This window comes from Megalobrama amblycephala, linkage group LG1 (genome assembly GCF_018812025.1).
Source record: "Megalobrama amblycephala isolate DHTTF-2021 linkage group LG1, ASM1881202v1, whole genome shotgun sequence".
Taxonomy (NCBI): domain Eukaryota; kingdom Metazoa; phylum Chordata; class Actinopteri; order Cypriniformes; family Xenocyprididae; genus Megalobrama; species Megalobrama amblycephala.
The window spans coordinates 47927622-47940654 of record NC_063044.1 but is presented as its reverse complement, the minus strand read 5'-3'; the positions used below and the strand labels follow the sequence as shown (position 1 = coordinate 47940654).

The following is a 13033-nucleotide window of genomic DNA, read 5'->3' as shown; positions in this document are numbered from 1 at the left end:
TCCTTAAAATGTACAATAAGAAGCATTTAGCAGAGATCAAAAACATTTCATAATAATAAACATGTTCTGGTAAAATAAAATCCATGAAAGATACTTTGTGCACATTTTCTATATGTTCATCAGTATTGTCCTCAACAGCACCAACATTTCAGAAAATTGTCTCAAGAAGTCTGACCACTGGTCACTGTGCCATACAATAGTGTTGTTAATCTGGGCATTGTGGTTTGGGTTCTGAAACACACACAGTAAGATTAATGTGTGTCAAGGAAACCACCACACCCATTCACTTATCATCGTTTACTCAATTCTCTAATCAAGGTCTTGCAGCTAGGCAAAATGTGGATGCAGATGTTTTGAAGGCCGATAACTTTTAGAGTAAAACGGATGAGTGTGAGAGTGGCAAATTTGTCTGAAAATAAAAATAAATAAATAAAACATAAGAAGTGCTTTTTGAGCATCACTCACAAGTTTTAAAATCTGGAGGGGGGGAACTGCATCATCCAGAACTAGTACTTTCTATAGTTATCTTTCAGAACGATTTTTCTTCTAAACAGATGGCAATCTGATAGAAGATATGCGGTTGACACTGAATCTCTTAAGCCAAACACTTTTTTTTTTTATTTAGGCAGAAAGTGCTTTTTTTTTTCTCCCGGCAATTACGTTCCATGTAGAAAAAGGGAGGGGAGAGGAATCAAAGGACTACCAACTCTTACACAGGTCTTTATTCAGATTAAATGCCGATAAAATAACATAAAAGGCCTAAGCATTAAGACAGGAACATTGATGAATGTCTGTGGCTCTTTTTTGAGTGTTTAATTGACAATTAACTTGTTGAGAAGACAGTGGAGTCATTGGCAAATAAGGGCAATTTGAGCTCAGACAGAACTTGAATTCTTCAAGTGATCATGTCTGCGATAAAAGGACGCCTGCCAGTGACGATGAGGGATGAGACAGGACCAGAAGATCAGACCGATGAGAGACCTCTAAGGCATGATGACGAGGGGGTGGAAAAAGGCAAGAACGAATGATGAAAATAACATGACAGAAATGAGGAGGTACTGTTATTAGCAGCAGTTTGTTTTCCTTTTTTTCTTCTTCCTCCTTTTTCAGAGCTGGAGTCTTCGAGCAGCCCCCAAATTGGCATTATTTCAAAGTCCAGAGTGGTGTCCGGGGGGGGCTACAGAACCTCGTCACTCTCCGTGGTGTGGAGCTGTGTGTCATCAGCGTCCGTCATACTGCTCTCCTGTGACTCCTCCACTTCTGCTGCTGAGACCAACCAACAACATTACATAGTGCACACAGGGCCACTTAAATGGCTCACTGGGTTGGAGACTTACTTGAGTAGTAGGGATAGTCATCAGGAGTGACAGGTTCATCATCATCTGGGAGGTATCGCTTATCTATGGCCTCTTTGATCTGATTATTAGCCCCTTTGGGATCTAAGTCCATGGCCCAAGAGAAGTTCATTAGTGCCAGATGAGTCTGGCCAAGCTTCTTATAGACCTATAAAGATGAAGCACATTTGTTTAGTGGACATTTTTAAAATGGTGATAGCAATATATAGCTGATGTAAAATACATGCAAGTAAGCAGCTGAGCTGTAGGTGTACCTTTCCTATTAAGAAGTAAACAAGGGACTCTTTGGGCACTATTTGCTTTAGCTCTTCAAGCTCCTGCAGAGCAGCCTGTGAAGAATAAATTAGTTATTTAACATCTTAAAATGTATATAATCTTGTCCGACTTGTTAGAAGTTGAGACATACCTTGTACTTTTCATTGGCAAAGAGAATCGAGGCCCTATGAAATTTGCATAGCGGGTTCTTGGGGTCGATGCTAATGGCTCTGTTCAGGGTCTCCAGTGCATGGTCTGATTTCTTCAAAGCATGTTGAACCTGATATGGAGCACATGAGATAAGAAGATGTAGCAATGCAACCATTCAAAACAAACATATACATATAAAGCTAGTCTGGCATTTTCAGATTCAAGTAACAATCTTGCACTGTCATTCAAATTTAGGTTGAATCACTTTACATTAAAGGGTTAGTTCACCCAAAATGAAATTTCTGTCATTAATTACTCACTTACAGTATAAAAAAACCTCTTGGATTTCATCAAAAATATCTGTAATTTGTGTTCCGAATACGAACAAGGGTCTTATTTGTGGGGAAAGACATGAGGGTACTTAATGACACAATTTTCATTTTTGGGTGAACTAACCCTTTAACACTAATTTACCTGCATTAGATTTACTCACCACTCCAATATGACAGAGCAGCACAGAGCTCTGAGGATTGATGCTCAAAGCCTTCTTGAAATGAATCTCGGCTAGATTAAACTTCTCCTGCTTGTAGTAAATCATTCCCAAACCGTACCTGAAGTAGCAGACAGAAGCAGACACAATGTAAAATTACTTACTGAGATTCAACTGTTTATTTTATTTTATGCACTTTAGGTATCATTAAAATTAGCGTCTCATTTCCAAAGCCAAAGAGTAAAGTCTGAACCATACCAGGCATTGTAGTGACGTTTATTGAGGCGTATAGCATTGCGGAAGCAGCCCAGGGCTTTCTCCAGCTCCTCTGTGAGAACTAGTTCGTGCCCTAAAAGTGTATATGCGTAAGCAAAGCTGGGGTCCACCTGGATGGCCCGTGTGAAGAACTTAATGGCAATGTCATGCTCCCGCTGTAAGCTGAAACAGTTGCCAGCTACACACCAGGGCTGGACACAGAGAGAAGAAAAAAGAAACCATGAAATAAAGGAATTAGAAACTGAAAATCCTGCCCATTTGTTAAATTGCCCTGAGAAACTTACTTCTGGTGAGTTTTTGTCCATGTCGGTGAGATCTTTAGAGAGGGCGGAAAGCGCCACATCCTTCTGTAAATGCCAGAGTGTAGTGGAATAGATCTCCATACCTTCCACACGATAGCTCTCAATACGCCGGACTTCTGAGAAAATCCTCTCTGCCTGGTTAAACAGAGAAAAATCTTACCTTTTCTGTAACAATAATTAGAAATAAATCATTTTCACCACTGAAAATTTTTTGAATGCCTTTAATTATAACCTGTCCCGGCGCCAGGACACACGACGGGTGGGGCTTTTATAATTCGTGTCATGCAGGCACAATACTGTATGACAGATGTCCTATCATTTTTATTTTTCCATGTTTTCACCAAAATATTCACAAATTTGTTATGTGTAAGTGAATGTGTTTGTCGTTTAAAAAAAACAACTTTATAATGTTCATTCAGAGAATGGGATCTTTGGATTAACATCATGTAAATTTACTAATTTCTCCTGAAATACATAAAAGCAAGTCGTAGTTGAACTAGGAGAAAAATAGAGTGAACTTTATAGTTGCCTACACAACGTCTATATGAATAAAATGTGTCAGATTTTAACTGAAAGGATTATTGCCGCTTTCCATAGACACCAGTATATATTTAACAAACTGACAAATATCAGTGTGTTTAAGAAATGTCTTTTTTCTAGTACTTAAGTTAAATGTCTGAAACATAAATAAAATGAATAAAATAAAATAAATTTTATATGGTTGAAAACACTGAATCATTGTGATATTTAGGCTATGAAATGCACGGAGCGTGTCTATCTCTGGCTCAGCACCACAATAAGCGCAAAAGCACATCTGAATTTAGCAGTGGACGTTCTGAATACACCAGTGATCGTACGCATTGAATGGTTAAAACTGACGGGGTCAAATTGAATCTGAGGTGGCACAAATCAGACCCGAGGGGATGGACACGACATTCTGAAGCCCCCACCCCCGCAACGATCTGAAAGCCACAGCCCCCGGCCCCACAAGCCCCCCTTGACACCAGGCTTGATGTCGTAACTGATGTCATCTGATTTAAGCAGCCCTGACTCACCTGCATGTATTCAGCTAGTTCAAAGTGGGCTCGTCCAACCTGACCCAGCACCCAGCCTGTGTTGTAGTGGTGTGAAGGCAGCTGACTCAAGATGTTAATGGCCTCTCTGCAGTTATAAGAGCAGAGAGCGAGATAGCCCCTCCCAATATCCCGCATCAATGTCATCAGCCCATCTGAATGAAACAAAGGAACCTGCTAATCAGTTTTTCTGAAATTAAATTATTTGTAATGGTAATAAAAACAATAAATAGATCATTTGTTTATAGTTCTTCAAAAACATCTTAAAAAGGCAAGATATTCTCAGATACCTGCAGCAGCCTTTTGTAGATTAAAAGCTTGAAACTGTGGTGAGCTGATGTTGCCTTTGCCCTCCGATAAAGAAGAATCCAGCTTGAGGATTTCAATGCTCTCATTCAGGTTAGATGGGGTGATTCCTCCCTTACCCGTTTTCGTTTTGGTCTTTCGATTAGGAATCTTGGTGGGGAACTTCATTTTCAGCTTCTTACTGTTCTCCTGTTTAATTCCATCATTAACAGAGTGTTTATAAAACCTCTAAGGTGTGGTTGAAGTGTTTTTTGGCAAATGTATATGCATAAACTTGCATGTGTAAAAGACAGTACCTTGGCAGTGGAGCTGGCACTGGTGAAGAGTCTTGAGCTCCGCCGTGGCTGCACATTTGGGGGAGCAGCAATGGTTGGGCTCAGCACTTGCGGTGTAGTACTACAAACCAGAAAGTGATGTCATCAGAAGCCATTATCATAGCTATTAGTTACCTGTATAAATGTGTAGTGACCTATACCTGGTCTGTGGGGCAGTGGTCTGAGTTTGATTGAAAGGGTTTGGAATGACCTCTCTGCTGTTGCCACTCTGTGCAAACACTGACTTCGTCCCCACTTGGCTGATTCTACTGACGGCCTGAAATGGGAAAAACAGACTGAAATTTCTTGTTTCAAAAGAAGTTATTTATCATTTACAATTTGATTATATAAAGCCTAATTCTCTCTGGTAATACATGAATGATTTTTTTTTTTTTTTTTTTTTTTTTTTTACAAAGCCTTACATAAATACAATTTTAGGATTTTATTTTGATTGTATGATAGATTGTATTATAAATGGAACACAGAAAGAAGGATTTTCCATGCACTTTTGGAATAAGAGTTCAATGTCCTATCTAAACAATCAAAGATTCACAATAAAAGCTCCCTCTCCTGTCCACGCAGACCATTTATTAAAATAAGCTGAAAAATCATGCCGCTCAGCAATAAATAAAAACATATAGGGTATAATAATAGTCATTTACAAACTAAATTATGCTCTCTTCCAGTTCAATAAACCTTGGCTAATGTTATAAGAGGTAAATTAAAAAAAGAATGCAATCATACAAAATTGTAAAACAAAGCCCTTTTAAAAAGTCACATGGGAGTGCTATAACAGCAAGCTGCAATGAATAAAGAAGACTCACCTTCTTTGGAGGGCCAGGCGGAGGAGGTGGTTCCATCCCAGTTCCACTGTGACTGTAATTCTGCAGGTATGTTGGGTCTCCCGGGCTCGGCTCCAGAGGCAAAATTCCAAAACTTCCAAAGCAGAAAGAATAATTACAAGAAGGAAACCATAAGATTTCAATGTTCTGGCAATGTATCATAATGGGAATCAATGAAGAAAAAAGTAATTGGAACTACATTAAAAAAAAGTCTTATGCATATTTAATTGTGAGGCATAACAGCCCTAAAGGGGACCTATTATGCCCCCTTTCACAATGTAATATAAGTCTCTGGTGTCCCCAGAATGTGTCTGTGAAGTTTCAGCTCAAAATACCCAACAGATCATTTATTATAGCTTGTCAAATTTGCCGCTATTTGGGTGTGAGCAAAAAGGTGCCTTTAATAAGCTGCTGCTCCCAGCCCGCTTTCCAGAAGAGGGCGGAGCTTTAACAGCTCACACTTCGGATACTCAACAACAACAAAGCTGGAGAATCTCACACAGCCAAAATGACGATGGTCAGTAACGGTGTTCAGCCTTACACTGTTAAAATCAGTTAAGACACTGACTCAGGAAGAATTTACAACTTTTAGAATGCAACTGGACATTTCTGAATGGTTAGTGAATAAATTTATGTTGCTCCTGTGGAGTAGATTCAACTCATCGACTAGCATGTGCCGTCATGTTAATCTTTTGTGCAAATCCAGTGTTGAACTGACCCTAGTTTGTGAAGCAGTCTGGCTTAAAATGATTTACGCAAATATATAATATTGTCAGTTCATCGCAATCTCACAAAGTTTCTTTATATTCAGTGAAGCTGCCCACAATGCACAATAAATCTTTAACTTACATCGGGTCTACACTTTGTTAATGAAAAACCCATCTGACTATGGTAGTCAATGGGGGTGAGATCTGCTTGGTTACAAACATTCTTCCAAATATCTTCCTTTGTGTTCAGCAGAACAAATTTATACAGGTTTGAAACAACTTGAGACAGAGTAAATGATGACAATTTTAATTTTTGAGTGAAGTATCCATTTAATGTTCAATTTGGGTCACTCAAAGTGGTCATTACCTTGGTGTTAGGGGGCTGAGCGTGGCCGTGCCCCCCAGCAGACAGCGGCCACTCTTGGGTTTGTTTTGCACCTGTTTGGATAACAGTGAGCCACTGGTGCCCAGTGGGATGGAGTCTGGCGAGATGACGGAGGAGTCGATGTAGGACACAGAGGAGTCGGTATTCAGGGAGTACTTTGAGTTAGAAGATTCTAGATTGAGCCGGTTTAACTCCTTTAGAGAGGAAAGAGACAATGGCAAGATATGATGATGATATGATCAGAATTCACAACGTTCAATATAATAGTCAACCCATGTCCCCAAACAATACTTCATATGCTTAATACATATAATACATATCTCTGCGTAAATCATAAAATGCATGGAAGACCAGAGGAAAGACATACCAAAGTATCCTGCGGGGTCTCCATTAGGACGGTGTCGACTTGTCGGTGTCCCATGTTGTTACTAGGTGTGTGTGCAGGGCTGATGGGAGGAGGGGGGACACCTCCTCCGCTACCTCCACTGAAATTCTGTAAGGAGGTCAATCTGAAGATCTGCTCTGGATCCGGTCGTTCCCCTGTAGCACAGAGGGCACAGTTTAAAAATCACATTATCTGGCATCTTCTCCTCAGGGAGTCCTGTAACTGCGTAGCTTGGATGAGGTTGGATGATGAGGACCCTAATTAATAACGAAAAAGAAACTCACCAATCTGACATAGAGACTCAAATGGAGACCATAAGAAAGGATTCTCGCTCATGCTCTTTTGGTAACATTCAGCTCCTTTTGCTATTCGATCTGTTTTGCTGCAGGGAAAAAGAAAGTGTTATTAGTTTTGTGCATGATCACCAAAATCTTAGCCACGGAAAATGTTTCATAAAATGCCATTTCTGGTTTTCTGACAAAATATGCAACAGGCTGAAAATGTCAACAAAAATCAAAACTTTACAATACACTAGTAATCTAAATGGACAAGGATTTTTTTTTTTTATTATTGAAATTAAATGTAAATAATTTACAGAAAATGTCACATTTGCAACTGTCGAGAATCACGGCTTCTGAAATCCAAGCGAGAGCAACACAACAAACTCGTTGACGTCTATGGTGGTAGACGAGTGCAAAACAAAATACTCAAAACAAGTCCTGTCTGTCTCTAAATCCATTACAGCTAAAGAGCTTTGGTTCTAACCTGCTTTATCCACAAGCTAAACAACACAGCCTCTCACTAGTGTCTCTTTCCCAGGAAACCTCTGTATTTTCACTAAGGTTCACTGATTTCAGTAGGTCAAGGCAAGTAGCCAAACAATCTTTACATACCAGTAGATTTGCCCCAGCAGTGCCAGAGTGAAGCAGGCTGAGTCTCCAAACTCAGTAATGATGTCGTCTTGGCTCTTCTGTTTGTTTAGGACTCCTCCGGTCAGGATCTGTTCTCCTTCTGCCAACCTGACAGAGAAAAATACAAATAACTCAAAACTGCAAGAAATGTGTAGTAAAATTATTGCCAATCTCAAATTAAGGCCACAGTATTTATGGTTAATGAGATCTATAGCTTTCATCCTTTGACCAAAATGCTTGGTTGTAAACAGTCACTTTGTCTTAAGTGAAAGTAAACGGAACAAAAAGCAGTATAAATGCACCATAAGAGACCTGCTGCCTATTAATTAATTAATATTAAGCAACAGTTTGACACACAAAAACTGATTGGAGAGTAAATGCATTGGAAAATAATTAGGGATGTCCCGAGCCGTTCTCAAGGATCTGTATTTTAACTTATCAGTATGGGCTATCCTAAGCCTGATCCTCTATTTTACATCAGCTGTCATGGAGGAGGTGGTGGTTTGCAACTTCAAGATAAAAAGAAAAGCAGCAGCTCAAATGTGCACGAGTGACAGCGAGAATCTCCCATCACACTGTCTGAGACGTCATTGCCATAACGCGTTGATGGGGGTTGCATTTTGCTTTGGACTTGACTGACATTCTGACACTGCAGCAGGTATTCTGCTTATTGTACATACAAAATACAAGAAGTTTATATTAGTAGTTCGATATTTTATATTAGTAGTTCCATATTCATAATTGTGACCACACAGACTGTTTCCAATATCTACCATTATCACAGTATGTATATATATATATATATATATATATATATATATATATATATATATATATATATATATATATATATATATATAGAGAGAGAGAGAGAGAGAGAGAGCGAGAGAATCTTATTATTAAAATTATATAATTATATTTATTATTATTAGAATATTTGGTAGAATTATATAGGTATATATTTATTAGAAATATATACACTACCGTTCAAAGGTTTTAGAACAGTAAAAATTTTTAATGTTTTTAAAAGAATCTCTTCTGCTCACAAAAGCTTCATTTATTTGATCCAAAATACACAAAAATAACTTTTATTTTTGAATATATTTTAAAATGCAGTTTATTCCTGTGATGACAGCTGAATTTTCAACATCATTACTCCAGTCTTGAGTGTCACATGTTCCTTCAGAAATCATTCTAATATGATGATTTGCTGCTGAAGAAACATTTATTATTATTATTATCATCAATGTCAAAAACAGTTGGGTACAATTTTTTACGATTCTTTGATGAATAGAAAGTTCAAAAGAACAGCGTGTATCTGAAATAGAAAGCTTTTGTAACATTTTAAACTACTATTCAGAAGTTTGGGGTCAGTAAGATTTTTTCTTTTTCAAATATAACAATTATTATATATAGTAATTGTTATATTAGAATTGCTCTATAGTGATAGATAACCCTTTTTTACATTTGAGCCCCTGAGAAACTCTCTGTACTTCCCTGTATACACTGAATTAATTTTAGTAACTTTACTATACTTGAACCAAGCACTAGGAAAATAAAAATATCGAATCAGGATTCGGTATCGGCAGATACTCAATATTCAGTGACTCAGATTGGATTTGTACATCCCTAAAAATAATATTTACTTAATTGAGAAATACTTGATTTTTAATTAGTATTTATATTAATATTTACATAAAGGATTTTGTGCAGTAGCATATAGCAGTTGCCTTTGACTATGATTGTGAGGTATTGAGTATTTAGTAAGGAATATCAAAGATAGAAGAAAGAAGGCAGTGGGATATGATGATCATGAGTCATGAGTTATGATTAGTTGGGGAATCATCCATACTTGCTCAGTTCCACACAGCACTTGGCAAGGAGATATTTGCATTGTGGCGTGGTGCAGCTGTGTCCTTTCAAGAGGTGGTAGGCCTTGTACGCTTTCCCTGAACGGTAGTAGCATGTGGCCAGCAGGAAAAGTGCCTCTTCTGAATGTACTGACAGGTGAAAAGAAAAGAATATTCAGAAGAACATGAATGATGGAATGGAACAGGATTCGTCCTAAATTATATAATCAAATTCTGGATGTAATATGATGGACATAATAAAATAACATTAAAAAACAACAATAATGCAAGCAGTGTAAGGTGTTTTAAACAAATCAATAAAAATGTCAGCTTCCATTTTGAGTCACACAAACTTGTTTTAATGCAATGCCTCGGCTCAGCTCTGAAAGATGAGGGGAAATGGAGGATGTTGTCTGTCTGTACGGAGCATGATTTGTGCAATTACCCTCAGCATAGAGCCTCTCTGCCAGGAATACAGCATCTCGGTAGGCGTAGTGGTTCAGAGCATGCCAGACAGCAGCCTATGGACAAAAACAGAGCTGCGGTTACCTTCATCCCCTTTACAGTTAACAAAAAGAAAGATGCGTCACAACAATGGTAAACCATAGCACTTGATGAATTAAGGTTAATGATTTTATTAACACCTGACAGCAAGTAAACAACGTCTGATCATCAAAACTGCAAATTAAATAAACTCCCACACAAACAATGAGATTGATTGCAGAGATTTTTATGTATATGAAGTTACTTGCTGCCATGTCAAGTCATGTCTTAATCACAGTTTTAAGAAATGGTGAACGATTTCAGTATATACAAAGGTTGGAAGAGATGGAGGGAAATCAGCTGATGTTGACTGACAGATGTGATGCATACAGGCGCGCTCCAATGACCCAAAATACTGACTAGGTAGACAGCTCATTCTGCTTTGAGACACAGCCAATGTGTACACATTGTACATGCATTTGAATTGAAGCCTGACAGACACAAACAGGTTTAATAGCTATACTCGACAAACCGTTGGCTAGCTAGTATATGACAAAGACTTATTAAACCCACAACTTTTAACGTTTATGTTGGCTCAGTAAAAGAGCATAACTTAAACATAAAAATACAAATTTAAAAGGCTATAATATGTTATGCTTTTATTACCAATGTGCTCATATATCAGAAAACTAACCAGCTCCAGAATAGCTAATCATCAATCATAAAATCAAATGCACTGTTAACGTTACTCTTCATATATTCTCTTCAGCAATCTCTGTAAACATGCGAATTTACAATTATTCTTACCCCTGCAGATATTTTCACACAAGCGTCAAAATGAAACATCACTATCCCAATTATAAAACCCCCAATAAATCAGGCAGTTGGCTAACCTGCAAGACAACACATTAGCTTGCCTGCAAACTACTAACAAACAAACTGCCCCGAATTGACAAGCACTGCATTTATTAAAATAGCAATTGTAAATAAAAATAAAAGCAATATATTGTATGTTTAAGGGCAGGTTTTGTGTGAGGTAAAGGGCAGAGGCCCTTAGCATTAGCCGCTAACTGAGGCCGCGGTGTAGCAGCGCTCAATCATCCGGTCTCTCGCGCCGGATAAAAGTCTTCTCCCGCAACTGGGACTACAACGGAGCGCTTTAACATTTAGTTCAAATACCTGGACAGGTTCCTGCAACACCGTCATTCCGTAACCAGGCTCCTCTTCACCTCCTTTTTTTGGTTTCTTTGCTCCTTCTTCAGTCGCTTTCTTAGCTCAATATCCACTCCAGGCCAGAAGTAGCAAAACTAGCATCGAAGATTTGAACATTCCAACCGTTATCGGTGAATCCGGAAATGCCCGAACACAAACGATTCAAATACACACTTTACGATAAGGGGCGAATTCTGTCGGAAATAGCCGATTAGGAAATCTCCAATTTTCGGAATCCTGGGGCGAAAAGCAGTAAATATGGTAACATTTTACGGTAAGTTTAATTAGTTAACATTAGTTAACGCGAACTAATAATGAACTGTACTTCTATAGCATTTATTAATCTTTGTGAATGTTAATTTCAACATTTAGCCCTACTTATACATTATTAAAATCAAGAGTTGTATTTGTTAACGTTAACATAAGTAATTAATGATATAAACTAACACGAACAAACAATGAACTCCTTTATTTTTTATTAACTAACATTAACAAAGTTTAGCAAATACAGTAACAAATGTATTGCTCATGGTTAGTTCATGTTAGTTAATAAATTATAATGTATTAAATTAAATTGTAAAATTTAATATTTTGCACTAGTGGACCATCACTATATGTGCACATATAGTGAGGGTCCACTAGTGCAAAATATTAAATTTTACAATTTTCTAACAAATATTATATTATTACAAATTATATCATCAGTGCAACATTTTGAGTAAAAAAAACGTTTCAGCTCGAAGCAAGAAAATCTGACCATCTGTACACTCTAAAAAATAAAACACTGGTTCAACAACAACAACAAAAAAAATGTTAACGTTTTCCACTAGAATTTTTAACTTAAGCCAATTGGGAGAATTACATTAATTCAAAGCAATATTTTGAGTTGATCCAACATAATGTTTTAAGTAAGGTGAAGACATTTTTTTGCCACAATAAAAACACATTTCTAAGTAACATGAACTTAATAATTGTTAACATGAATGCAACTATTTAAGTTGATCCAACATAATGTTTTAAGTAAGGTGAAGACACTTTTTGGACACAATTAAACGCATTTCTAAGTAACAAGAACTTACCAAGCACCGCTTGTCACCATGATGGTAAATCTCCAAAAACCCACATTAACAGAAACTCTTCTAAATTAGCATAACAAAACACTAATTACTGCTAAATCTCCCTTACCATTAAACTTGTGCAAAAAACATTATATAATAATTTTAGCATTTACTCTCCCTTTCAAGTGCCATGGGCAAAGCATGATGGGAAATATAAATCCCAGTCCAGTTTCACTTAACTTAAGTTCGTCTAAATTAAAAGAAGTGTTCATACAACTTAAAACTATCTAATGTTGACGTATTAACCTTTTTGTAAAGTGTTATACACCTGTTTGTTTACTGTTGAATGTATAGCTGGACCAGCCTGAAAAAAAATACAGTTTTTGTGTAATTTGAGCTAAAGTGGCTTTAGACATAACTTTGTGGAAACAAAGCTTGCTTTTACTAATTATAAGTTGTTGTGAGTGTAATTCAGTAACAATTATGAAAACTAAAACTCAATTTGGTTACTTTTTATGTGGCTTGGTCTGAAGTTCATGTGACAGAATAGTGAAAACATTTTACAGCTATATTTCATGACCTTGGAAATTGGCACCTGGTTTAATGACCAAGAGAGTTCATAAAAAAGAAACATTATAAACAGAATGAAAGTCTATTCTAAAGCTGATCATGGCAATAG

The 13033-nt window shown here is 37.3% G+C and overlaps 1 protein-coding gene across 2 annotated transcripts; it reads right to left on the bottom strand.

The window, feature by feature from the left end:
• Positions 1 to 707: 707 nt before the first annotated feature.
• On the bottom strand, positions 708 to 11446 carry cdc27 (cell division cycle 27). 2 transcript variants are annotated; one of them, XM_048197386.1, is made up of 19 exons: positions 11264 to 11446; positions 10047 to 10122; positions 9604 to 9751; positions 7734 to 7859; positions 7125 to 7222; positions 6823 to 6995; positions 6438 to 6649; positions 5346 to 5457; positions 4683 to 4798; positions 4504 to 4603; positions 4192 to 4396; positions 3884 to 4056; positions 2811 to 2963; positions 2509 to 2717; positions 2254 to 2371; positions 1762 to 1890; positions 1610 to 1684; positions 1338 to 1503; positions 708 to 1266 (listed from the first exon to the last, which is right to left on the bottom strand). In XM_048197386.1, exons 1-19 carry the CDS (start codon positions 11288 to 11290, stop codon positions 1178 to 1180), a joined length of 2505 nt encoding a protein of 834 aa, XP_048053343.1. In that variant the 5' UTR covers positions 11291 to 11446; the 3' UTR covers positions 708 to 1177. The 2 variants fall into 2 exon arrangements, with proteins under 2 accessions (XP_048053343.1, XP_048053354.1); XM_048197397.1 differs by having other exon boundaries at positions 708 to 1263.
• Positions 11447 to 13033: the final 1587 nt, after the last annotated feature.

What these genes read in the sequence shown, in the direction of transcription:
- cdc27 (XM_048197386.1), bottom strand. Translation starts at nt 11,290, where the DNA reads ATGACGGTGTTGCAGGAACCTGTCCAG. An exon ending in TCTACAAAAGGCTGCTGCAG is followed by an intron (nt 4,057 to 4,191) that starts GTATCTGAGAAT and finishes TGTTTCATTCAG; the next exon opens with ATGGGCTGATGACATTGATG. An exon ending in TTGCCAATGAAAAGTACAAG is followed by an intron (nt 1,685 to 1,761) that starts GTATGTCTCAAC and finishes TATTCTTCACAG; the next exon opens with GCTGCTCTGCAGGAGCTTGA.